Below are 27,815 nucleotides of genomic sequence, written 5' to 3' on the forward strand. Positions count from 1 at the left end.
CCCCACCTACATGTACAGATTACCTCAACTGATTTGATACCGGTGCCCCATGTATAAAGCCTAGTTATTATTATTGTGGTACTTTTTATTAATACTTTTTATTTTAGCCTACATCGTAAATATGTTCTTCTTGTTGAACTGCACTGTTGGCTAAGGGCTTGTAAGTAAGCAATTCACGGTAAAGTCTACAATTGTTGTATTCGGTCCATGTGGTAAATAAAGTTTGATTTGATTCAAACTCTTCTCACCGGGGTACCCGGGCCAGATAAACGAACCACCTCATTGACGTCTCTGGCTCAAGCGGTCCTCTGTCATCCGGGTATCTGCATCGAGAGAGTGTGGGTGAGGAGGCGGGAAATGGCGTCTGGGAGCACATCGCAGTATCAGCTACTAGACGGTTCATAAAAACAGCACAGCAGAGAGGAAACAAGAAAAAGAAGAAGAAGCAGCTGCTGTCCGCACCGTGGCAGCCAGCAGTGCTTGATCAGTCAACTCGTTTTCGAGATACTGTGGAGTACTGTAAAGTAAGTAGGGATTATTTCAAGCGTCTTTCAGCATGTGTGAGTGACGTACAAATAAATATTTTCCTTTCTCGCCCCCAAGGCATGGACAACAGCAATCTAACGTACAGTAGTTAGCCAGCCAACTTGACCCTGTCTTGCTAAAATCTCGGCCTCCTGGTTTGCTAACATGTAACCATTTTGCTGCGGAAAATTAGTCAATGGTTTTGTAAATGTTGGTTTGATTTCTTGTACATTTACAACCGTCTTGATTAACTTGCCTAAAAAAGCTAATTGACTAGATCCATGTTGCCAAGCTAGGTAGCTAATCAGCTAGCAAAGTTTAGGTAGTGCTAGCTAATTAAGTTTTGCTAATGTTAGTTAACGTTAGCAACTAGCTAGCTAGTCAAATTTGTCTTTGGACAGAAGGGGCTCAAATATTGCTTGTCCAGCCTCTCACAACCTAAGTTTTTAATATCGCTAGCTAGATATTCTAACAGCTAACTGCATAGCTAAATCGCTAACATTTCTCAGTTGAAAATGGACAGTGAGAAATGGCAGGTACAGTAGCTAGTTATCTAGGTGCTGTGTTTTTTGCTAGCTAGCGGGGTAGCCGCCACGGCTAGCTAACGTGAACTAACATCGCGCGCTACTTTCGAACGATGTTTGTTACTTGCTAGCAGCGAACTGGCGTGATGTTTAGCTAGTTAGTTACTATTGGCGTCCTGCTTTTACGGCCTTCTACCTGGGCACGAGTGGTCGGTAGCAAGCTTTAATTTCCCGCCCACTTTCTGTATACTAGCCTGGTTAGGGCTGCCCGTCCATGGACATAGAAAAAGTTAGTTGGTAATTAGCTCTGAACTGAGTGCGAAAGCTTCCCATGTTTTCTTTTGAATTGCAACCAGCATTGGCCCATTACATGAAGGAGTCAGTGACAATTCGATTAACTTGCCAGAAGACTGTCTAGTTAGCTAACTAGCTATATCAATGAATTGTGCGTGGTGTTCCCACTTTCCATTCATTTTGATCGATCATCCCCTCATCTAACCATACCTTCCACATGTTATGGGACGATACACCGCCACCACCAAACAATTAGTAGTGAGGGCGAATGAATGGGCTGCTGCAGTCACTATGGGAACTCTTTCTAGAGCCCACAATTAAAGACCAGGTAGCAGATAATGGACCTTAATAACAGATATTTATGTAGTTGGTACTGTATGTTTAAGCAGTAAGGCCCGATGGTGGGTGGTAATGGCCAATGTACCACATGTAAGGGCTGTTCTTAGGCAAGAAGCACCATCGGCCTTACTGGCTGGGTCACGGACCTTAACCGCTGTATATTGACCATATTTCACAAAACCCTAAGGTGCCTTATTGCTATTATAAGTGGGTTACCAATGTAATGAGACCAGTAAAAATACATGTTTTGTCATAACTGTGGTATACGGGCTGAAAAACCATGGCTTTCAGCATTCAGGGCTTGAACCACACAGTCTAGAATTTCTTTATAGTAGTATATAATGGTTCCAGCTGTGGTATCAGCCCGTATACTACGGACATGACAAAGCATGTATTTGTACTGTATTATGTTGTAACCAGTTTATAATAACAATAAGGCACTTTGGGGTTTGTGGTACATGGCCAATATACCACTGCTAAGGGCTGTATCCATGCACTCTGTGTTGCGTCGTGCTTAAGAACAGCCCATAGCTATGGTATATTGGACATATTCCACACCCTCACGTCTTACTACGTAAAACCTCTTAAGGACCGGACACCTTTTTCACATTTTCGGGGGGTGGCAGGCAGGCACAGCAGGGGTTCAAAATGTAGAACCTAAATTGATTTGATCAAACAAAACTACGCCACATTTTAGTTTTGGGACCCTCAGGATGACAAATCAGAGCAAGATAACTTAATGTAAGTACATTATTTACCTTCAGAGGTGAATGTATCAAACCAGTTGCCGTGATACATTTTTTGTTGTGCACTCTCCTCAAACAAAATTGTATTTTTTTCACTGTAATAGCTACTGTAAATTGGACAGTGCTGTTAGATTAACAAGATTTTAAGCTTTCTGCCTATACAAGGCATGTTTTTCCTGGGAAATGTTCTTGTTACTTGCAACATCATGCTAATCATATTAGCGCACGTTTGCTCAAATGTCCTGGGTGGCTCCAATCCTGTAGAGGTTAAATATACATGGGTTTTAACTCTAAAATACCTTTTGTTAGTTTACAGTTCATGCTCCCCGCATATAAGGAAAGCCCCCAATGCAAGATAAAAAAATTATATGATTCACTTGGTGGGGGAACATATTGCCTGTAACCTACTGTACATAGTGGAGGAACATATTTCCTGTGGGCTACTGTAAATGGTGAGCTGTAAGTGGCACTTCCACTTTTTAATATGGAAAATGGCTGAGGAATTTTCTACAATATTCACACCATATTGACACATTTAGTCTCTATAGAACAAAAATGTAAATTCATCAGCTATGTGGAAATATGTATTTGTGTGTACATAAAGCAAGTGAATACTCTCCTCCCCCTCTCCCCGGTTTTAGTTTGCATTCTACAGTAGATGGCAAGGTTTAGGATTTACTAGCCTGTACCAGTGACAAACGGAGCTATGTTAATGACATATGGCAGTACACAAGCAAAATATAAATCACTTATTTTGCTTGCTAGAAATGGCCACATTTATTCAGATATGAAGGAAGAGGATAGCTACAGCTGAAATTGTAAGTTTACATGCACCTTAGCCAAATGCATTTAAACTTAAATTTTTTCACATTTAAATCCTAGTAAAAAATCCCTGTCTTAGGTCAGTTTGGATCACCATTTTATTTTAAGAATGTGAAATGTCAGAATTAGAGGTCGACCAATTAATCGGAATGGCAGATTTTTAATTAAGTCCGATTTCAAGTTTTCATAACAAGTTTTCATCTGCATTTTTGGACGCCGATTACATTGCACTCCACGAGGAGACTGCGTGGCAGGCTGACTACCTGTTATGCGAGTGCAGCAAGGAGCCACGGTAAGGTGATAGCTAGAATTAACTTATAGCTGGGGGGCAGTATTAAGTAGCATGGGTGAATAAGGTGCCCAGAGTAAACTGCCTGCTACTCAGGCCCAGAAGCTAAGATAGCATATTATTAGTAGATTTGGATAGAAAACACTCTGAAGTTTCTAAAACTGTTTGATGTCTGTGAGTATTACAGAACTCCTATGGCAGGCAACCTGAGAAACAATCCAACCAGGAAGTGGGAAATCTGAGGTTTGTAGTTTTTCAGCTCTTTGCCTATACAAGATAGTGTAAATTTTAATCTGATTGCACTTCCTAAGGCTTCCACTGTCAACAGTCTTTAGAACCTTGTTTCAGTCTTCTACTGTGAAGGGGGAAAGAATAAGAGCTGTTTGACTAAGGTCTGGCAGAATGCCATGAGCTCAGTCTCGCGCACGCCCGTGAGAGCGACCTGCATTTCCAAAGACAAAGGAATTGTCCGGTTGGAACATTATTGAAGATTTATGTTAAAAACATCCTAAAGATTGATTCTATACATCGTTTCACATGTTTCTACGAACTGTAACGGGAACTTTTTGACTTTTCGTCTGGACCTAGTGCTCACGCCTCAATGAATTTGGATTTGTGAACTAAACACGCAAACAAAAAGGAGGTATTTGGACATAAATTATGGACTTTATCAAACAAAACAAACATTTATTGTGGAACTGGGATCCCTGGGAGTGCATTCTGATGAAGATCATCAAAGGTAAGTGAATATTTATAATGCTATTTCTGACTTCTGTTGACTACACAACATGGCGGGTATCTGTATGGCTTGTTTTTGTGTCTGAGCACTGTACTCAGATTATTGCATGGTGTGCTTTTTCCATAAAGCTTTTTTGAAATCTGACACAGCGGTTGCTTTAAGGAGAAGTATATCTATAATACCATGCATAACACTTGTATCTTTTATCAATGTTTATGAGTATTTGTCAATTGATGTGGTTCTCTGCAAAATCACTGGATGTTTTGGAAGCAAAACATTACTGAACATAACGCACCAATGTAAACTCAGATTTTTGGATATAGATATGAACTTTATCGAACAGAACATACGTGAAGTCCTATGAGTGTCATCTGATGAAGATCATCAAATGTTAGTGATTAATTTTCTCGATTTCTGCTTTTTGTGACTCCTCTCTTTGGCTGGAGAAATGGCTTTGCCTTTGACTAGGTGCTGACCTAACATAATCGCATGGTATGCTTTCGTCAAAGCTTTTTTGAAATTGGACACTGGTGGGATTAACAGTATCTTTAAAATGGTGTATAATACTTGTATGTTTGAGGAATTTTAATTATGAGATTTATGTTTGAATTAGGTCGCCCTGCACTTTCACTGGCTGCCATAACGATCCCGTTAATGGGATTTCAGCCGTAAGAAGTTAAACTTATAAAAAATCGTATAAAAGAACAATCAACCTTAACATAATCACTGGTTAACTACACATGGTTGATATTACTAGTTTATCTATCTTGTCCTGCGTTGCATATTATTGATGCGGTGCCTGTTATCATTGAATCACAGCCTACTTCGCCAAACGGGTGACTTAAACAAGCGCATTTGTGAAAAAAGCACAGTCGTTGCACCAATGTGTACCTAACCATAAACATCAACGTCTTCCTTAAAATCAATACACGTATATATTTTTAGGCCTGCATATTTAGATAATATTGGCTGCTAACATGAATTTATTAGGGAAATTGTGTCAGGGTTTATGCAGCAGTTTGGGCCGCCTGGCTTGTTGCGAACTGTCTGAAGACAGCCAATTTCGCCAAACGGGGGATGGTTTAATGTTTTTGTGGTAGGGGGCAGCATTTTCACTTTTGGATGACTAGCATGCCCAGAGTGAACTTCCTCCTACTCTGTCCCAGATGCTAATATATGCTTATTAGTGTTAGTAGTATTGGGTAGAAACCACTCTGAAGTTTCTAAAACTGTTTGAATGATGTCTGTGAGTATAAGAGAACTCATATGGCAGGCAAAACCTGAGAAACAATCCATCCACAAAGTGGGATATCTGAGGTTTGTAGTTTTTCAACTCAGCCCATATTGAAGATAGAGTGGGATATTGGTTGTTGCACTTCCTACAGCTTCCACTAGATGTCAACTGTCTTTAGAAACTTGAATGAGGAATCTACTATAAAGGAGGGGCTCATGAGACCTGTCAGAGTCAGTGGTCTGACCCAGTGTCTCAGGCTCGTGACGCGCTCCCAACAGTTACCTCTCGTTCCAGTGCTTTTCTTCAGACATAGGAATTCTCCGTTTGGAACATTATTGATGTTTTATGTTAACATCCTAAAGATTGATTCCATACATCGTTTGACTTGTTTCTACGACCTGTAACGAAACTTTTCAAGTTTTTGTCTGGACGAAGTGCTCACGCCTCATGAAGATGGATTACTGGGCTGAAAATGCTAACAACAAGTGGCTATTTGGACATTAATGATGGACTTTATGGAACAAATCAGTCATTTATTGTCGAACTGGAATTCCTGGGAGTGCCTTCTGATGATCATCAAAGGTAAGTGAATATTTGTGTTCTTTCTAACTTCTGTTGACTCCCAAAAGGCGGATATTTCTCTGGCTGGATTGGGCTCTGAGCTCCGTTCTCAGATTATGGTTAACAAAAGCGCATTTGCAAAAAAAGCACAATCGTTGGACGACTGTACCTAACCATAAACATCAATGCCTTTCTTAACCTCTTCAATTTAGGGGGCGCTATTTTAATTTTTGGATGAAAAACTTTCCCGTTTTAAACAAGATTTTGTCACGAAAAGATGCTCGACTATGCATATAATTGACAGCTTTGGAAAGAAAACACTCTGACGTTTCCAAAACTGCAAAGATATTGTCTGTGAGTGCCACAGAACTCATGCTACAGGTGAAACCAAGATGAAATTTCAAACAGGAAATGCCCCAGATTTTGAAAGCGCTGTGTTCCAATATGTCCTTATGGCTGTGAATGCGCCAGGAATGAGCTTACACTTTCTGTCGTTTCCCCAAGGTGTCTGCAGCATTGTGACGTATTTGTAGGCATCTCATTGGAAGATTGACCATAAGAGACTACATTTACCAGGTGCCTGCTTGGTGTCCTCAGTCGAAATTGCGTAATCTCCAGCTGCGTGTATTTTTCCATTTGGTTCAGAGGAGAAACCAAACTGCCACGAATGATTTATCATTGAATAGATGTGTGAAAAACACATTGAGGATTGATTCTAAACAACGTTTGCCATGTTTCTGTCGATATTATGGAGTTAATTTGGAAAAAAGTTTGGCGTTGTAATGACTGAATTTTCGGGGGGGTTTCTTAGCCAAACGTGAACAAAACGGAGCGATTTCTCCTACACAAATAATCTTTATGGAAAAACTGAACATTTGCTATCTAACAGTCTCCTCATTGAAAACATCCGAAGTTCTTCAAAGGTAAATTATTTTATTTTAATGCTTTTCTTGTTTTTGAGAAAATGTTGCCTGCTTAACTTCTTGGATATAGGGGGCGCTCTTTTAATTTATGGATTAAAAAACGTGCCCGTTTTAAGCGCAATATTTTGTCACGAAAAGATGCTCGACTATGCATATAATTGGCAGCTTTGGAAAGAAAACACTCTGACGTTTCCAAAACTGCAAAGATATTATCTGTGAGTGCCACAGAACTCATGCTACAGGCGAAACCAAGATGATACTTTAACCAGGAAATGGGCAGAATTTTCGAAGCTCTGTTTTCTATTGTCTCCTTATATGGCTGTGAATGCGCCGGGAATGAGCCTGCCCTTCCTATCGTTTCTCCAAGGTGTCTGCAACATTATGCCTACAAATACGTCACATCATTGGAAGATTGGCCATAAGAGACTACATTTACCACGGGTCCGCCCAGTGTCCTTTGTGTAAATTGGTGCGTAATCTACAAGCTGCACGCAGTCATCCAGTGAGAGGAGAGGAGGCTTTCAACGAACGATATATCATGAAGAGATGTGAAAAACACCTTGAGGATTGGTCCTAAACAACGTTTGCCATGTTTCAGTCGATATTATAGAGTTAATTTGGAAAAAAGTTTGACGTTTTGAAGACTGAATTTTCGTTGTTTTTTTTGGTAGCCAAACGTGACGCGCCAAACGGAGCAATTTCTCCTAAACAAATCATCTTTCAGGAAAAATGGAGCGTTTGCTATCTGAGAGTCTACTCATTGAAAACATCTGAAGTTCTTCAAAGGTAATGATTTTATTTGAATGATTTTCTGGTTTTTGTAAAAATGTTGCCTGCTAATGCTAACGCTAAATGCTACGCTAGCTGCGCTAGCTGTTACACAAATGCTTATTTTGCAATGGTTGAGAAGCATATTTTGAAAATCTGAGATGACAGTGTTGTTAACAAAAGGCTAAGCTTGAGAGCTAGCATATTAATTTCATTTCATTTGCGATTTTCGTGAATAGTTAACATTGCGTTATGGTAATGAGCTTGAGGCTATGATTACGCTCCCGGATACGGGATTGCTCGACGCAAGAAGTCAATCTTGGAACTACCCATCCCGGATCCGGGAGAATTGTCATCACCTACACTAATTAGCATAGCGCAACGGTCAAAAAATATTACTAGAAAATATTCATATTCATGAAATCACAAGTGAAATATAGTGAAACACAGTTTAGCCTTTTGTTAATCACCCTGTCATCTCAGATTTTAAAATTATGCTTTACAGCCAAAGCAAGACAAGCTTTTGGGTAAGTTTATCGATGGCATAGCATTATGTCCAGCTAGCAGCAGGAAGCTTGGTCACAAATCAGAAAAGCAATCAAATTAACCGTTCACCTTTTGATCTTCGGATGTTTTCACTGAGGAGACTCCCAGTTAGACAGCAAATGTTCCTTTTGTCCATAAATATCATTTTTATACCCAAAATACCTCTGTTTGCTGGTTATGTTGAGAAATTCAGTTTGGATACCAGGCCAACTCTAGATTGGTCTTGATGCAAGCAATTTAACTGAACCTTTCATGCACTCCTTCAAAAAAAAGTATTCATTTGGTCATACACTGGGGCAGAGCTATTCAACTGGCCATTTATCAATTTAGAATGGCCCTTTGATAAATTCTGAACCTTCATCTAAAAAAATTTTTTTTTTCATAATTGAATTTTTAGTGCCAAAAGGAGCCCTCGTTCAATATTCTCTAATGGGAGAGATGTTTTCCTGTAGTCCTGCCCATTTACGTACTGTCAATTAATATAATCCAACATACCAGTTACAGCCACTCCGAGCTGCTAATAGGGGTGCCCGCCCGCCTATCGGCTCTTTCACCACAGATGAGATCACTACACCAGAGCGTGCTTTGGGCTTAACTCAGTCCACGGTGTTTAACTCACAGCTATCATAAACTTTATCCGATCAACAGCCTAGCCTGCAACACCGCTTGTTTTGTGGTCTGCTGGACATCATTATTTACTTTTACATATTGTTTGGTGGCTAAGCAAGGGTAATAATCCTCGAGCAGCATATGAGAGTTTAGGGATGAGATGGTTGCTTTTTTTCAGTGATTGCTGCCATGAGAAATCAAACAAATCTAGTAAATGCTTGAGGTGCTCGTATGACCTTGTTTTTGTGACATCTTCAATCAATTGAATTGACATTAATTTGGGACTACAGGGGAGGTATAAAACAGTAATTATTATTTTCAAAATGTTTTCAAATTTTCTCCTGATTTTTAAGCTCAAACAAAACCTTCCATTTCTCTACGCTGCACAACTATATTCGGTCAACAGTACACATCACTCCTGTGATGTCAAGAGTTTTAAGATAAACTGAAAGCAAACTCATAAAATATTGTTGCAAAGTTAAAGTCCCCACAGAGGTGGTGCCGTTTTATAGGCACCAGTTCTCTACTGATGAGATGGGAGAGAGACTGGTCTGCAAAAGCTAGTCAACTGAGATGTTTCTGTGTAAAAACAAAAGTAGACAAATTAATGAAAAATTATTATATTGAAAATGGGACACAATTTGATGTTGGTAAACTGAGATATACCATGCATAAAATGTTTCCTATGTGTAAATAAAAACAAGATGAAGTGATGCATGTAGAAATTAATTAATGTGATGCAGGTCAACTGTGTTAAGTTCAAATGTGCCCCATTATGTAAAACCATTTGATGCACTGAATTGGGCTGGTCTTAAAGCACTCAAAATGAACTTCTATCGACATTTAATTTTAATGAAAGTGCTTTATAAGATTATAATATAAATAACCCCTTTCAAATCTGGCCCCTGTAAGAATTTAGTTGAGTAACCCTTCAGTAGGGTAAACTGAGCCATGACAAAATGAGGTTATTAGATTTTTAACAACTTGCATCGTTGTCACACCGCTGAGCTATGTGTGCATGAGGTCATTTCAATGGTTTTCACACTGCTTCAAACACATTTTTTTTAGTATTGTTTTAGAACGCACTTGTATGTGCAAATAGCTAGCATCTAGCTACTATATGCCATTTTCTTTGAAGCATGTGTAACAGCTGGTTGTAATCTGGGGGCAGTGAAAATTGTCTACTATATTTCATAAAAATCTAGCTTTATCTGCAACCTTACTTGATGTGTGTTATATCCATAAACTTCCCTTTTTTTTAAATAAAGAGAAAAAAGGAAATCCTCTTCCCCAGTATAGTGTTGCTGCTGGCTGCATCCTTGGTTTGTTGGAAGCTGTGAATGAGTCATGCTTTGAGATGGTAAATACATAGGCATGCTGTGACTAGAGGAACTGTATGTGTGTGTGATTCGTGTTCATTGGCTCTTACATCCATGCTGAGTTCTGCATGCAAAATTGAGGCGTGCTGTATCTGCTGGCTCCTTGGCTGGTTTAGCCCGGGGATGTCAAACTCAATCAGCACATGGGCCATATTGGGGGGGGGCGGGCAGACCTATCCGGTTACTAGTCCAACACTCTAACCACTAGGTTACCCTGCCGCCCGTATCTATGGACAGGCACATATGTTCCCCGAATCCCCACCCTTTAATCAGCTGCTAATTTCATTTGGGCAATAAAATAAATTGTCCTTCACACGTTTTGACAAGGGATGGAAACTTTACATTAGTGACTGAAAAAAGGGATGTTGTGTTCACATTCCAAGGTTCTTCTCAGAAGTAAATGGACTTTGTTATATTAGGATCTGTTGAGAAAGTGTGTTCACTGTTTAGGCCAGGCCCCATGGTAATGTAATGCAGATGTAGTGAAGCAGTGGGTTTCTCTGCAGTGCAATGGGAGTGGTGGATAGAGGGCTATGTCCACTGTCTGGCATGGTGCCTGATAGGTCCTGGACATGTCATGATTTTGTGTGACTCAAAATGTGCCAAAATTCTACCAAGATGCAGCAAAAAAATACCATATGCATTTCAGGTAAAATAACCCACTTTATCTCCCAGGACAGCAAGCTAGCTAAATGTCCATGAATGTTTCATGTGTGTTTCGACCTGTCCCCAAATTTAATATAGTTGGTTTTGATATTGAACCCATCTGGTGTTGATAGACAAAATCAACATGCACACATGCGGAGCTAGTTTGGTCAGCATGTGAAAGTAAGCACGGGGGTGGGAGGGTGTGCTCCTTGAGAGAAGAGTGCTGTGGTTACTTCCATTAATTCATTTTCCCTATGCATGTTTCTTTTCTCGTTAAGATGGACCTATTGTTTCCATTATCTCTAATGTCCTCAGATACTTTTTGTGATCAATTTGTCCCATCAGTTGTTAGATAAACACATTCACATTCACTGAAGTAGGCAGCAATGATGTACTGTGATGCAGAGGAAATGGTGTCTTGAATGCAACCAGATGTTAGCAGCAGCAGCACTTTTTCTGCTGGTGTGTTTTGTTCACTGAGGGTTTTCAAATCACCAGCTTGTCCACTCCTTTTTAGCTGTTAGGCTGTGTATCATGTGACTGTATGAAGAGGGCGAAAATCAGGTCTTGCACTAACAAACTTTTTTTTTTTTTCCCCTCCCTATCTCCCCCCCCATTTGTCCGCTTTTGCCCATCAACCTGCTTTGCCCTGTCTGTCCTCCAGTCTTACATGTGGCTCTTAAAACAATGAGGCTGAGAATGCGGAAGGCATCTCAGCAGTCGAGCCCTGCCCATGCGCCCCGCACATCCCGTACCAAGCGGAGGCATTCAGAAGTGGAGGAGTGCACGCCGACGGGTGGCGGGAGAGGCCTGCTGTCCACCATTAAGAAATTAATCAGAGGCAATGCTGTGAAGGTAAGCTGTGCTGTCTCTTATCTGTCTCCACAATGGCATGCTATTCCCTATATAGTACACTACTTTAGACCAGAGCCCTATGAGTCTTGGTCAAAAGTAGTGCACTATATAGTGAGTAGGGTGCAATCTCTGGGATGTATTTGATGTCTGTGCCGAACTGGCACTCTAAGTAACATTTCCCCCTCCAACGTTCTACAGCTGTTTGCTCACCGAAGTTACATGTCCCTAGTTTAACATTTTAGCACTATGTTATGTAAGCAGCACCTTTTTGCACCCCCCTCAACTAGACCTTTATTTAGCCCCTATCCAGATTTAACAAGTAAAGTCTGTTTTAGTACCCAGTGTCATGTTTCCCTAGAAATACATGGTGGAATGCAGCGGCTTGTCTTCAAACTCAGTGTTCCAATTTTAGCGGTGGCTCTAGAGATTGTAGAAGGATAGTAGGTAATGGGGCTTTACAATTTGGGAAAAATTCTTAATTTCAATTTTTTTTGGGGCCAGATATTGCAATTGTGATTTTGGGTGATAACGTGGTAATTCTGTCAGACATATTTAAAACACGTGTCCGGGTAGGAAACGTCACTTCTAAAATGAGCTGAGTTAATACATACTGTGCTAACTGAATACAAAAACCAAATTAAGCTAATGTTTTCCAACATTGTTATACATAGGTTTATTAATATGTAGGTGTAGTACTCTTAATTTAACCTCTAGCGTTGAGCAATCTCGTATCCGGGAGCGTAATCATAGCCTCAAGCTCATTACCATAACGCAACGTTTCCTATTCATGAAAATCGCAAATGAAATTAAATAAATATATTGAAACACAAGCTTAGCCTTTTGTTAACACTGTCATTTCAGATTTTCAAAATATGCTTTAACCAAAGCTACACAAGCATTTGTGTAAGAGTATTGATATCCTAGCATAGCATTAAGCCTAGCATTCAGCAGGCAACATTTTCACAAAAACAAGAAAAGCATTCAAATAAAATAATTTACCTTTGAAGAACTTTGGATGTTTTCAATGACGAGACTCTCAGTTAGATAGCAAATGTTCATTTTTTCCCAAAAAATATTATTTGTTTAAGAGAAATAGCTCCGTTTTGTTCATCACGTTTGGCGAAGAAGAAAAAAACAAAAATGCAGTCAACACAACGCCGAACTTTTTTCCAAATTATAATATCGACAGAAACATGGCAAACGTTGTTTAGACTCAATCCCCAAGGTGTTTTTCACAATTCTATTTGATGAAAAATCATTCCTGGCAGTCGCTCTGTCATCCGAGGCAAATGGAAAAATACTCCAGCTGGAGATTACGCAATAATTGCGACGGAGGACACCAAGCGACCACCTGGTAGATGTAGTGTCTTATGGTCAATCTTCCAATGATATGCCTACAAATACGTCACAATGCTGCAGACACCTTGGGGAAAACGTGGAAAGGGTAAGCTGACTCCTAGCTCCTCCACAGCCATATAAGGTGTCATTGCCATGAGGCGGTTTCAAAAAATGCGGCACTTCCTGATTGTATTTTTATCTGTTTTTTTTCTGCAACATCAGTTCTGTGGCACTCACAGACTATCTTTGCAGTTTTGGAAACGTCAGTGTCTTCTTTCCAAAGCTGTCAATTATATGCATAGTCAAGCATCTTTTCGTGACAAAATATCTTGTTTAAAACGGGAACGTTTTTCATCCAAAAATTAAAATAGCGCCCCCTATATCCAAGAAGTTAACATGATCATCAAATATAGCAGGATTCTTTTAACTGGTGAGTCAGATTTGCCTAGCAGGTCGTCTTGTTTGAGCCCCAAAAAATGACAATTTTCATTGTTGAACATAGGGGGGTAAATTTTTATTTGGGGTACCCCTGACGCATTGCACCCATTTTGGGATACCTGTATTAGACCAAAGACGGGCCTATGTTGTAGTCGTGTAATAATCATGTGAGCTCTGTTTCAACTTGTCCCTTAATTTTGTTATACAGCGTTGGGATGGTGACTTGAGTGACGGAGTCTTGTATCCTGTCCAGCTTGTTTATCCTCTTTAAGCTTTGCTGACTGTAAATGTGAAACATGTCTTTGGCTGGGTGACGTCTGTGGGATGGTTTTTCGTAGGGCGTTATAATTGTCAATTCCTGTTTAACGTAGGTGTCTAGCTGAGGGGCTTTGCAGCTGTTGGGAGCTTTTTTAATTGATTTATTTTACATTGATTTTTATTCAAGAGCACATAAAGAACATGTACTATACATACACAACTTTGCTGTCTTTACTAAGGAGCGTAATTACTGTCAGGTGCGTTTTTCTTCACCATGCAATCGTCGTGAAGTAGGGGATGGTTCTTCAAATGACAATGTTTTTGTTGTCGCCACAACTCTGAGGCACTTTTTGCACAACACATTTGGTTGACTTTGGTTTGCCTGTAGCCGAATATTGCCATACCACTGAATATGCGCCCTTTGGCACCAAATCGCCTTTCTCGTTAGCACGAGCAGCACGCATGCTTCTGACACACTGAGGTAAAGCCCTTTCTCTCCTCACCAGCATCTAACTGCGTGCTCTGTGGGACACTTGTGATGAGCCAGCATGCCATGCAGAGAGTGCGACCCCGGCTAGTGATTGGTCAGCTTCCGCTGTGCATGTAGAGAGTGAATAAACGGAATCTAGGGCATCTTATTGGACATGGTACCATGGTCTAGTTTGTTGTTTTAACGGAAGGTCAAAGAAAGAGTATCTCAGCCTCTTGCGATATGAATATTGCACAGAAATTGCGATATTGATATTTGAATTCGATTAATTGTGTTGCCCAAGTAGGTAGGTAGTGTTGGCTGAAACAATATTTCAGGAGAGAAATAATCCCCCTGGGAAGGCATGTGTTCTTTGTCTTGGAACATTGTCACTTGGCGTACTACAAGTCCTTTGTCCATCCAACCAGATACGAGTCAGAATTCCTTGGGCCTTCTGCTAGTGGGTTTATTCAAAAATAAATGTTGGGAATACTGTAAGATTTTTGCGGGGTTTATTCTACAGTTAAATGCTCCTTCCTTCAGTTCTGATATGAGAGTTGTGTTTCTACCTCAGGTAGAGCAGGAGAACCCAGCAAAGAAGACACGGCTCACCTGCGATGTCGACGACAACCTGATCTCTTCCACACCACAAGGTGGCGATGCCCCCAGAAGGACCATCTCCAGGGTCAGCAGGAGAAACTCTGTCAACGGGGGTGAGTTTGGAAAGGGAGTGGAGGATTAATTGAAAGATGGGAACAAAACCTTATCCTATTCAGTAATCATACCTTGCACACCAACAGGCCTTTTACAGGAGTTTGCATGTCTTGATAAAGCGACGTATCATGTTGTTCTTACCTGCTCCTCACCCTAAACCACAGAAGCAACAAACCATGACACGAACCATGATACGAGTAGTAAGCCTGTGAAGCCCAATGGGAAGCTGGAGGAGGCGGCAGAGACTTTGACCAGTCCACCTAGAACCACGCTCCTGGGAACCATCTTCTCTCCAGTCTTCAACTTCTTCTCACCAGCAAATAAAAATGGTAATACCCCAAAATGATGCTAGGTTGAAGAGTGCCAAGCACTCTGCAGAAACTTGACTTGTTAGATTAGCCTAAATTGTTCCATGTTTGTCTCTACTCCCTGCACTGGTAAATGGCCTACTATATTACCTTGGTCTTCATTCTACCTTGTATGACGCTCATTTGTTATGTTGTATTTTTTATATTGTGGTCAAATCTAACTTCCCAGCAGAACTACGGTAATAAGTAGTATGTGTGTGTGTGTGGTAATCGATTGTAATTTTCAGCCACGTCAGGTTCGGACTCCCCAGACCAGGCGTTGGAGGCTGAGGAGATCGTCAAGCAGCTGGACATGGAGACTGTGGAGGAGACCCCCACCTGCACTGCCACCTCCACAGAGGAAGTGTGTACGACTATGCCCCTTTACTCCAGCGACATGCTGCCACCATTGCGGGCTCCACATCCTCCAGAAGTGCCTGTCGAGGAAGAGGTCGTCACAGACATGCCTGCTCTCACAGGTAGCTGGAGATAAAGCTGGAGATAAAGGAATGTCTTCTTGGTATAGAGTCTGTTATTATGGACAAGGATCATTCTCACTTCACTCTCTCCTTCCCATTTCTCTTGGTCTCCTCCTTCCTATCATCTCAGCCCCAGGCGCCCCTCCAGAAGGAGGCTATGTGGTGGCACAGCCCACAGCCCCTGCAGAGGGGACATACGAGGAGGACTGGGAGGTCTTTGACCCGTAAGTACAAATCTGCACCCTCTAAGCAAAATATTCCAGCCTTAGTTAAAACCTTTTAGAGCTACCCCCTACTTTTTTCAATTTCCGCCTGAAGACATACCTAAATCTAACAGCCTGTAGCTCAGGCACAGAACCAAGGATATGTGTATTCTTGGTACCATTTGAAAGAAAACACTCTGAAGTTTGTAATGTGAATTGAATGTAGGAGAATACACAATAGATCTGGTTTAGATAATACAATGGGGAAAAAACACGTTTTTTCTTTTTATTGTTGTATCTTTAAAATGAACAAGATAAAACAAACATTCAGATAGGATGATGGGGACAATTTCAGAGAAAAAACGCGAGGGCAACAGTACTTGTGCAAAGTTTCAGAATGATAACTTCCAAAATGAGTGTGCTACATGACATTTATCATGAAGTGACTCAGGTGTCCCACACAAGTAGCCCAAATATATCCAAGTGGCCAAATTGGTGAAGTTATACATTTTGAATGGAATAACTATATACAAAATACCAAATTGGTATTCTAACACACCCCCCTCAAAAAAATGGAGAAAAAACATGAATGAAAAAAAAGATACATTTACAAAATAACACTTTCAATATTTGGAAGACCCTCAGTCCTTGACACAATATTATGCTACTGATGCCAGGTGCCAGAGCACATCCATGCCTGCAGAAATAAATTTGGGCAGATGAACACCACTTGTGGCAGGAGCTGGATGAACCAGCTTCAGTGGGGGATGGACACCTTGGCACTGGGGGTTCCCATTTGGAGTTAGTGTCACTGTGAAAGAAAATGTTCAGTTAGAATAGTTCCACATGAGCCCTGTATCAACAGGTATAATAAACAGATATAGTGGGGCAAAAAAGTATTTAGTCAGCCACCAATTGTGCAAGTTCTCCCACTTAAAAAGATGAGGCCTGTAATTTTCATCGTAGGTACACTTCAACTATGACAGACAAAATGAGGAGAAAAAATCCTGAAAATCACATTGTAGGATTTTTAATGACTTTATTTGTAAATTATGGTGGAAAATAAGTATTTGGTCAGTAACAAAAGTTTATCTCAATACTTTGTTATATACCCTTTGTTGGCAATGACAGAGGTCAAATGTTCACAAGGTTCACACACACTGTTGCTGGTATTTTGGCCCATTCCTCCATGCAGATCTCCTCTAGAGCAGTGATGTTTTGGGGCTGTTGCTGGGCAACACAGACTTTCAACTCCAAATATTTTCTATGGGGTTGAGATCTGGAGACTGGCTAGGCCAATCCAGGACCTTGAAATGCTTCTTACGAAGCCACTTCTTCGTTGCCTGGGTAGTGTTCGGGATCATTGTCATGCTGAAAGACCCAGCCACGTTTCATCTTCAATGCCCTTGCTGATGGTAGGCTTTGTTACTTTGGTCCCAGCTTTCTGTATGTCATTCACTAGGTCCCCCCGTGTGGTTCTGGGATTTTTGCCCACCGTTCTTGTGATAATTTTGACCCCACGGGGTGAGATCTTGCGTGGAGCCCCAGATCGAGTGAGGTTATCAGTGGTCTTGTATGTCTTCCATTTCCTAATAATTGCTCCCACAGTTGATTTCTTCAAACCAAGCTGCTTACCTATTGCAGATTCAGTCTTCCCAGCCTGGTGCAGGTCTACAATTTTGTTTCTGGTGTCCTTTGACAGCTCTTTGGTCTTGGCCATAGTGGAGTTTGGAGTGTGACTGTTTGAGGTTGTGGACAGGTGTCTTTTATACTGATAACAAGTTCAAACAGGTGCCATTAATACAGGTAACGAGTGGAGGACAGAGGAGCCTCTTAAAGAAGTTGTTACAGGTCTGTGAGAGCCAGAAATCTTGTGTGTTTGTAGGTGACCAAATACTTATTTTCCACCATAATTTGCAAATAAATTCATTACAAATCCTACAATGTGATTTTCTGGATTTTTTTCCTTCTCATTTTGTCTGTCATAGTTGAAGTGTACCTATGATGAAAATTACAGGTCTCATCTTTTTAAGTGGGAGAACTTGTACAATTGGTGGCTGACTAAATACTTTTTTGCCCCACTGTATATTTAGAGTACAGGGAACATAAGGTTGAATATATTATTATAGACCTGCTAGATCTACTGTCTCATTTATATTATGACAGACCAGCTAGATCTACTGTCTTTATTGTATTACAACAGACCAGCTGTATCTGTCTCCATTTCACTTTGGCCATTGTTGTGGGCCTGCCCTCCCCTCAACAGCCTCAAATAGGCTATTTCATTTCACAAATAATATTTTATATTATTAATTTCAAACAATGGCATTAGCATGAGAAGAACTTACCAGTCCAAAACGATGTCCTCTCCATTCAAAAAATAATCCTCCATTTGGGAATTGCTAAATGAATCGTCCTCGATCAATTTCTTCTAAAATTGTGTGTACATCTGTATATCTAGACTTAGATTTAGCTTTCCCCGACTTAGTCGCCATACTGATTTGATATATAAACAGCTGAATATGCGCTTTACCAAAACAACGCTGTGCGCAACATGGGTTGCTCCTTCCAGTATGAAACTTCATTGGCGAATGACCCTCTTTACGTCGTAGTTTACTACATGGGTTGGTCTTCCAATACATACATTACATATTGCCGTTTACCTCAGCTCATTGGCTATCTACCCAGCTAGATTTCAAGACGATCAGTGGTCATTGGGTTAAAATACAGTCAATCAACGAAACAGCAGGCAAATCATTGGTGCTCAATGTCATTACTAGTTTTCAAATCGGTTTCTATCAGTCAATACATCCCGCGAAATGACCCATCAGGTTTGGTTGTGTTCCAAACAAACCCGTTGATTACAATGAAACCAAACATGACTGGAAAAGTCACGTTCTGTGTGTGTACTTACCTCGAGTGTGTCGTCAAAAAATGGAATGAGACGGAATTCACGACACACGCGGTTCACAATGTTTCGTGTTAGGCTATAAAAATGGATTTTTGTCAAACAATAGACCATTCATTGTGTAACAATGAGCATTCGGATTGCTAACCGAGGAAGATCGTCAAAGGTAAACGATTGATTTTATTGCAGTTTGTGATTTTGTTACGCCTGTGCTGGTTGAAATAGTTGTTTTTTATGGGGCTCTATCCTCAGATAATCGCATCGTATTCTTTTGCAGTAAATCCTTTTTTAAATCTGACAACGCAGTTGGATTAGCAAGATGCTAGGCTTTCAAAGCATGTGAGACACTTGTATTTTAATGAATGTTTAATATGACTATTTATGTAGCGATCACCATATGTTGTCAAACTACTGAGTTCCGTGCGCAGAGAGGTTAAGGCCAGAATATGAATGTTTAGAATACATTTTTATCTTGTGAATACAAAAAAGGAAAATATACTTAATAAAAATATAAACTCTACATTCAATAATTTCAAAGAGTTACAGTTAATATAAGTCAATTGAAATCAATGCATTAGGCCCTAATCTATGGATATCACATGACTTAGAATACAGACATGCAACTGTTGGTCACAGTTGCTAAAACAAATTAATTAGGGGCGTTGATCATTATTTGCCTCATGCAGCGCAATACATCTACCTTGCATGGAGTTGATCAGGCTGTTTGTGGCCTGTGGAATGTTGTCCCACTCTTCAATGATTATGCGAAGTTACTGGATATTGGCGGGAACTGGAACACGCTGTCATGCATGTCAATCCAGAGCATCCTTAACATGCTCAATGGGTGAGGAAGCAGGCAATGTAAGAACTGGGTCTTAGCTTCCAGGAGTTGTGTACAGATCCTTGCAATATGGGGCTGTGAATTATGCTGAAACATGAGGTAATGGCAGCAGATGAATGGTACGACAAAAGGCCTTGGGATCTTGTCACGGTATCTACAGTGCATTCGGAAAGTATTCAGACCCCTTCACCTTTTCCACATCACACTTTACAGCCTAATTGTAAAATGGGTTAAACAACATTTTCCTCATCACGCTACCCCATTATTGACAAAGTAAAAACAGGTGAGTTAGATATTTTTGCAAATGTATTAAAAATAATATGCCTTATTTACATAAGTATTCAGACCATTTGCTATGTGACTGAAATTTGAGCTCCAGTGCGTCCTGTTTCCATTGACCATCCTTGATGTTTCTACAACTTGATTGGAGTCTACATGACTGTGCATGAGCATAAACCAAGCCATGACGTCAAAGTAATTGTCCATTGCGCTCTGGAACAGTATTGTTGTGGGGCAAGGTAGCAAAAAATGTCTGTAGCATTGAAGTTCTGGGCCATCATTCTTAAATGGAAGAAATTTGGAACCACCAAGACTCTTCCTAGAGCTGTTCGCCCTGCCAAACTGAGCAATTGGGGGAGAATAGCCTTGGTCAGGGAGGTGGCCAAGAACCCAATGATCACTCTGACAGAGTTCCTCTGTGGCGATGGTTGTCCTTCTGGAAGTTTCTCCCATCTCTGCAGCACTCCACCAATCAAGCCTTCATCAAAGTGACCAGACGGAAGCCACTCTTCAGTAAAAGGCACATGACAGCCTGCTTGGAGTTTGACAAAAGGCACCTAAAGGATTCTGACCATTCGAAACAAGATTCTCTGGTCTGATGAAACCACGATTGAACTCTTTGGCCAAGCGTCACGTCTGGAGGAAACCTGGCACCATCCCTATGTTGTAGCATGGTGGTGGAAACATTCTGTGGGGATGCTTTTCAGCGGTAGGGACTGGGAGACTAGGCAGGATAGATGAACGGAGCACAGTACATAGAGATCCTTGATGAAAACCTGCTCCAGAGCGCTCAGGACTTCAGACTGGGGCGAAGGGTCACCAACCAACAGGACAACGACCCTAAGCACACAGTCAAGACAGCGCAGGAGTGACTTTAGGATGAGTCTCTGAATGTCCTTGAGTGACCCAGCCAGAGCCTAGACTTGAACCCGATAGAACATCTCTGGAGAGACCTGAAAATAGCTGTGCAGCAACGCTCCCCATCCAACCTGACTGAGCTTGAGGATCTGCAGAGAAGAATGGATCATACCCAAGAAGACCCAAGGTTGTAATCACTGCCAAAGGTGTTTCAATAAAGTACGGAGTAAAGGGTCTGAATACTTACTTATGTAAACGTGATAATGTAATCCATTTTAGAATAAGGCTGTAATGTAATGTGGAAAAAGTCAAGGGGTCTGAATACTTTACAAATGCAGGCTGTATCGCATCCAGCCGTTTTTGGGAGGCACACAACTGGCTCAGCGTCATCCGGGGTTGCCTTCATTGTAAATAAGAATTTGTTCTTAATTGACTTTGTTCTGAAATTACTTAACTGCCGAGTAAAATAAAGTGCATTCAAATTCCCGTTAATAAAATGCAGTTGTGTGTTGTCAACATTGTTTACTAAGGACATCACCAAACCGCTTGCCCACACAACGCCATACACGTGGTCTGCTGTTGAGGCAGGTTGGATGTACTGCCAAATTTTCTAAAACAATGTTGGAGGCAGTTTATGGTAGAGAATTTCATGTTCCTTTATCTGTCAGCAGCTCTAGTAGCATTCCTGCAGTAGCATGCCAACTTTTTCCCCTTTTCTCCCCAATTTCATGATGTCTAATTGGTAGTTAGTCTTGTCTCATCACTGCAACAAGTACGGACACGCTTAACCCGCACCAATATGCTGGAGGAAACACCCGGCGACCGTGTCAGCCACAGGAGTCGCTAGAGCGTGCCGGCCAAACCCTCTCCTAACCCGGATGATGCTGGGCCAATTTGGTCTCCCGGTTGCGGCCGGCTGAGACAGCCTGGACTCAAACCAGGATCTCTAGTGGCACAGCTAGCACTGCGATGCAGTGCCTTAGACCACTGTGCCACTCGGGAGGCCCAAAACTGCACATTTTATTGTCCCCAGCACAAGGTGCACCTGTAATGATCATGCTGCTTAAAATTGCCACACCTGTCAGGTGGATGGATTATCTTGACAAAGAAGAAATGCTCACTAACAAGGATGTGTACAAATCTGTGCACAACTTGAGTATTAAGCTTTTTGTGATCATGGAACATTTCTGTGATCTTTTATTTCAGCTCATGAAACACTTTACATGTTGTGTTTTATATTTTTGTTCAGTGTAGCTTCATATTTTTTTCCCTCGTGATTTCATTAAGTCCTGTATATAACTTTGAACGGTTTGATTTGATTTTGTCCAGGTATTTCTTCATCAAGCATGTACCTCCACTGACAGAGGAACAGCTGACCAGGAAGCCTGCTCTCCCACTAAAGACTCGCAGTACACCAGAGTTCTCCCTGGTCCTCGACCTGGTGAGCGATCACATGGTGCACTTCAATCCGACATCTGCATAGGCCGTGCAGTTTTTACAGTGATACGGCCTCTGCAGATGTCAGGGCATTCATACTTCTTGTGCTTCCCGGAGCAGCTCAGAGCTGTTGAGTATTGCTTTTGTAAAGGAAGAGAATTTGTTTATACAGGACAGACCGCCCCCACCTGCCGTCAACCAATCATGTCAATGTGAAGCTATACAGAGCCCTCCGCATTGTTACAACGTTTTGGAGGCTCAATTTGGCCTCTGCATGCCTCCGGAGGCTCCGCAATTGTCACACCCTCCGTATTGAGCCTACTACCACATTTTTCGGGTCAAGCATAAATAAGCTTTTACTGTAAATGGTACATCCACATAAAAAGGGCATTGTTATGGTGGTTTGCAACTTACAACTATTTTTGTGATTCCTACCAGGATGAGACATTGGTGCACTGTAGCTTAAATGAGCTGGACGATGCAGCACTTACCTTCCCGGTCCTGTTTCAAGATGTCATTTACCAGGTATACAGAATTACTTGATCTGACATTGAGGTGTTTCTATTTTAAATGGGAAATAATGAAGCTTTTTACTTTTCCACCAGAGGGTGCTAAAGCTGTGCTTTTGTAGACCGCCACAGATGAAAGTGGGCGACACAGAATCAGTTTCTAGGAGGAACAGAGGCCTCTGAATACTTTGTACAAATAACTAATACTTTGCTTGTCTGCAGGTGTATGTGCGTTTAAGGCCGTTCTTCAGAGAGTTCCTGGAGCGCATGTCTCAAATCTATGAGGTAAACTGGGCTTCCTTTTCTCCTATTTAATTGTAACAGTTTATGGAAAGAGTACGGTTACTTGCATTAAGCTACTCTAGTGAGAAACGTATTCAGTTGTTGTCTTTTCCTCGTTAGATCATTCTATTCACTGCCTCTAAGAAGGTTTATGCAGACAAGTTGCTCAACATCTTGGATCCCAAGAAACAGTTGGTTAGGTAAGTTAAATGTTTATTTCTACCCCTTCATTTAGATGCATTGGAAGTATCAGCTGTGTTTTTGTAATAGAATACCACGCCTTAGCTTTGACGTGCATTTATAGTGCTCTCTGTTTGGATGAGGTTGCTTTGTATGTTGATTGTGGCTTTGGGGCTGGGCAATGGGGCACGTGCTGCCTCCATGTGCTGTTCAGTTGTCAACATTGTGGTTTGACTGAATTATTCATAAACAGACCTGTAGACTTAACAATTGATTGATTTTCCTCCTCTCCACTAAACCTAGACACAGGTTATTTCGTGAGCATTGTGTCTGTGTACAAGGGAACTACATCAAGGATCTGAACATCCTTGGAAGAGACCTGTCCAAGACCGTCATTATTGACAATTCACCTCAAGCCTTTGCATATCAGGTGAGCCTTTCAGCCCCAAGTGACGTATGTAACCCAACCTAGCACAGCGTAATTAAGCCTACATTTCGCATTTTAAATTATATTCGCATGTTTTTAGTTATGCTATTGTTGTACAATCCAATAGAGTATACCTTTCTATATCCCTACAGCTTTCCAATGGGATTCCCATTGAGAGCTGGTTCATGGACAAAAATGACAACGAACTCTTGAAGCTTGTCCCGTTCTTGGAGAAGCTTGTTGAACTGGTACATACAAGCTACATTTTACATGTTTTAATCATGATTGGATAGTAATATTTTGTTCATTTCTAAGCCATACATGCTTGAGCTGTCATTGACATGTGCTTTGCAATGCCCCCAACATTCATTTTTAGTAGCCTGCTACCAATGTCTTTTACAAAATGAAATGGTCAGCCACTGACAGAGAAATCATCTATTTAACTCATCGGTTTAGGTTCATATCACCGTGGTATTAATATAGTCTGTCTCCTGTGCTCCAGAATGAGGATGTGAGGCCACATGTTCGAGAACGGTTTCGTCTGCACGAGCTTCTTCCCCCAGACTGATCCCTGGAATAGATGGACAGAAGAAATACCGAATGATTGAATAAACCAACACAGACATGTAAAAAGCCCACTTTTGGATTATAACGTTGCCATTACTGTTGAAGGTTTCACTTTTTCTCTCTTTACCCCACATAGTTGTTTTGCATCGATAACAACAAAGTGCAAAGTCTCCTTTTTCTTTTTGAAGCAACATCTGGTTAAAGAATCATTTATAAAGCCACATGTTTAGATCACATTACTGTGGGCAAGATCAAGAAGGCTCCTCCTTTTGACTGGCTTTTTTTCAGGAGCAGTTTCTTTCTCCTGGCTTCCTATCGGAGGGGCCAAGGTGCTGTCTGTCTGGTTGGACTGAATTGTTAGCTGACAGAGAAGAGGATTATTCTTGCTCCCTTTGGTGCTTTCATGGGACTGTTGACAGTGACACTCATTGGCTTTAGACCAATTTTTAACAGGAATGGCCAGTAAAGTGTGTATGGGTACATAGCCCATCTTTTTCTTTCCATCTTGGGATTTTATAAACATTTTACCTGTAGCCTATAGGATCTCATTATGCATTCCTCTAGCTGAATTTATTTTTTGTTGTTGTAGACACTCATTGTAACCGCCATGTGTTCTTTTACCACATTTCACAATGTTGTATTGTTTGCTTTTTTTTGGCTCTGTTTTATGTAGATGTTCTCCAAGGCTGTTGACTGGAAAATAATAATGATGATGATATGTTAGGATATCCCCATGCTATGTCAAATCAAATTGAACCAATTCAGAACTTCCTGTATAATGTGTACTTCTGTTTAAACAATAGTTGGCTTTGTTTGAATTTATAGGACACTTTGCCAAAAATCTATCAATTAGTGAAACTTTCAAGAAATTTACATCAATGGACAGTTCATTGTTTGTGACCAAATGTCCCCCACTTCTCAAGTGAAGTGTTACTGACATTTATTTTATAGTAACATTTTTATTTGTCATATATTTCAATGTATTTTTTTACACTGAAATATACATTTTTACATAACCAAGGTTTTATTTTTATGGATATGTCTAGTATTGAATTATAACTAATGTAGATTGTCTCTGTCAACATCTCACCCCTGTCTGTTACTGGAGACATATGGATGGTCCTGAAACAGCCCGATGTGTAGCACCACCAGCATATAAACAGCCTCATCACTGTGGTATAAACCCAACCTGCCTCTAGTATTTTTTTTGTTTTAGGAATTGGTTTTATTATATGGCTTTAAAGCCTTTCTTTTAAATGCAGTAGAAAGAAGCATCATTATTGGAGGACCTTTTGTTATGAATGTCTGACTGTCTCTGCCTAGGAGAGTTGTATAAAAATATACCATGATGCATTGTCAGAAATTGTACCTAATACTTATGTTATTTCATGTGGACTAACCAGATCCCAGATCATAGACACTTTATTGATGACCGATAGCGTAAGAGAAAATTACACCCAAAACGTTTACCTTTCCATGTCCATTTGGCCCTTTTGTTGATATTATGGACTTCTACATTAGCTTATACATTTTCCATGTATATGGTGCCATACAAATCTCCTTCCTAACATGATCAAACGTCACCACCCATGTCTTTATTTTTTAAATCTCATTGGAAGTGTTTTAAGTCAGAGACAATCAAGCCTCTAAGATCAAAACACTCAAATCGGAAAGGAAATTCTGGTCCATTTGTTGGTTGCGCTGTTTCTTTTGTTCTAAATTGAATTGTGTCCTGCTAACAAAGTTGTTAGGCATCTCCAACTGCCCTATCCCAGCTAATCATGCATGTCATCTTGCCAAACATCTGAAAGACTGAGGGTAAAAACTCAGTAGAATACCAGTCCTTTTAGCCTGCTCTCTCATTGCCTTTCTGGAAATCATCGCCCTATAAAACTGAACTGACCTAGTGTAACTCGTCTATTACAGGGCACATTGTTTTTTGGCGACGTTCAATGTTTCCAGACTACGAATGTAATTATTTTCCCATCCTTGATCCCAAAATGTGGGGGGAAAATGAACAAATCAAAAGTCCATGATCCAGAGGATCTCTCAACTTAGACTTTCTCTGCTTTGAAGGGTGCACAAAGAGTAACATTTTTTTCACCGTTATAAAAATATATATAAATAATGAACACTCTATTCTATAGCATTTTCAAATATGCAACCCTATCCATACCCACTTTAGCGGTTGGTTGAGAGTTGGCCCTAGGAGGATGAACCTGCTCCTTAAAGGGGGCCTGGTGCTTTTCTATCAAGGGAGAGCTTACTTTGTAATTGTTAAAGGATGGGCTATTTGACATGTACATCCAGTTCATTTGTATGTGAATTATACCTGTTTTATTGTACAATACATGCAGCTTTGCATTAAAAGAAAATCCTTAAAGGAAAATCTTATTTTTTATTTCAAAAGGCATGTCATCTACTTTTTAAATGTATTCATTAAGATTTAACTTTACATCAGATGGTGTTTTTCTTACAAAGATCTGTATGTTTAGTTAGGACAGTGTCACTGAACTGTTAGAAACCTAGCATGTATGTAGAGAATCTTGTTTTGTGGGAAAGTCCTGAATTAAATTTTGATCTTGGCACTTTTTCTGCAGAAAAGAGCAACTGTGTTAATTAACTTTTTCAATTTCCAATAAGGTGTATTTAAAATGTATTTTTAAATGCTTAAAATGACATCTTTGTTAGCCATGTTGTAAAATGTACATACCAAATTGCGTTGAACAAAGTTTTAAAGTTAAACCATCCAGCATGCTGTTTTTCTTTCCTATTAAACATGGTAGTTTATTTTCACTTGATGCCCCCCCGGGTGCATGTTTTGGTTTTTGCCCTAACACTACACAGCTGATACAAATCATCAAAGCTTGATGGTGAGTTCTTTAAATCAGCTAGGGGGGGGGCAGTGGAACTGGCTTTGCAGTGTTGAGTTAAAGGGCTATAGATTCTCCAAATTAATTTTACTGAGGAAGTTTATTTGGGGGGTAGGCAGGCCTACTGGTTTCCAGTTAAAACACTGAGATACTCTTGAACATACAGTGGGGCAAAAAAGTATTTAGTCAGCCACCAATCGTGCAAGTTCTCCCACTTAAGATGAGAGGCCTGTAATGGGTGCACTTCAACTATGACAGACAAAATTAGAGAGAGAAAATCCAGAAAATCATATTGTAGGATAAAAAAAAAAAATAAAAAACCTTTATTTAACCAGGTAGGCTAGTTGAGAACAAGTTCTCATTTGCAACTGCGACCTGGCCAAGACAAATCATAGCAGTGTGAACAGACAACACAGTTACACATGGAGTAAACAATTAACAAGTCAATAACACAGTAGAAAAAAAAGAGCCTATATACATTGTGTGCAAAAGGCATGAGGAGGTAGGCGAATAATTACAATTTTGCAGATTAACACTGGAGTGATAAATGATCAGATGGTCATGTACAGGTAGAGATATTGGTGTGCAAAAGAGCAGAAAAGTAAAA

At 40.5% G+C, this 27,815-nt stretch overlaps 1 protein-coding gene across 3 annotated transcripts; it reads left to right on the forward strand.

Annotated features, from left to right (window-relative positions):
- The first annotated feature begins 277 nt into the window (after nucleotides 1-277).
- ctdspl2b (CTD (carboxy-terminal domain, RNA polymerase II, polypeptide A) small phosphatase like 2b) lies at nucleotides 278-27,131 on the forward strand. 3 transcript variants are annotated; one of them, XM_024404231.2, is made up of 14 exons: nucleotides 278-524; nucleotides 3,719-3,782; nucleotides 11,611-11,801; nucleotides 14,879-15,017; nucleotides 15,183-15,347; nucleotides 15,614-15,844; nucleotides 15,975-16,068; nucleotides 22,263-22,374; nucleotides 22,809-22,895; nucleotides 23,102-23,164; nucleotides 23,282-23,361; nucleotides 23,645-23,771; nucleotides 23,921-24,016; nucleotides 24,271-27,131. In XM_024404231.2, the coding sequence occupies exons 3-14, from the start codon at nucleotides 11,634-11,636 to the stop codon at nucleotides 24,334-24,336; spliced, it is 1,428 nt and encodes a 475-aa protein (XP_024259999.1). In that variant the 5' UTR covers nucleotides 278-524; nucleotides 3,719-3,782; nucleotides 11,611-11,633; the 3' UTR covers nucleotides 24,337-27,131. The 3 variants fall into 3 exon arrangements, with proteins under 3 accessions (XP_024259999.1, XP_024259998.1, XP_024259997.1); XM_024404230.2 differs by having other exon boundaries at nucleotides 3,727-3,782; XM_024404229.2 differs by lacking the exon at nucleotides 3,719-3,782.
- The last annotated feature ends 684 nt before the right edge of the window (nucleotides 27,132-27,815 follow it).

Source organism: Oncorhynchus tshawytscha, linkage group LG04 (genome assembly GCF_018296145.1).
Source record: "Oncorhynchus tshawytscha isolate Ot180627B linkage group LG04, Otsh_v2.0, whole genome shotgun sequence".
Classification (NCBI taxonomy): Eukaryota; Metazoa; Chordata; class Actinopteri; order Salmoniformes; family Salmonidae; genus Oncorhynchus; species Oncorhynchus tshawytscha.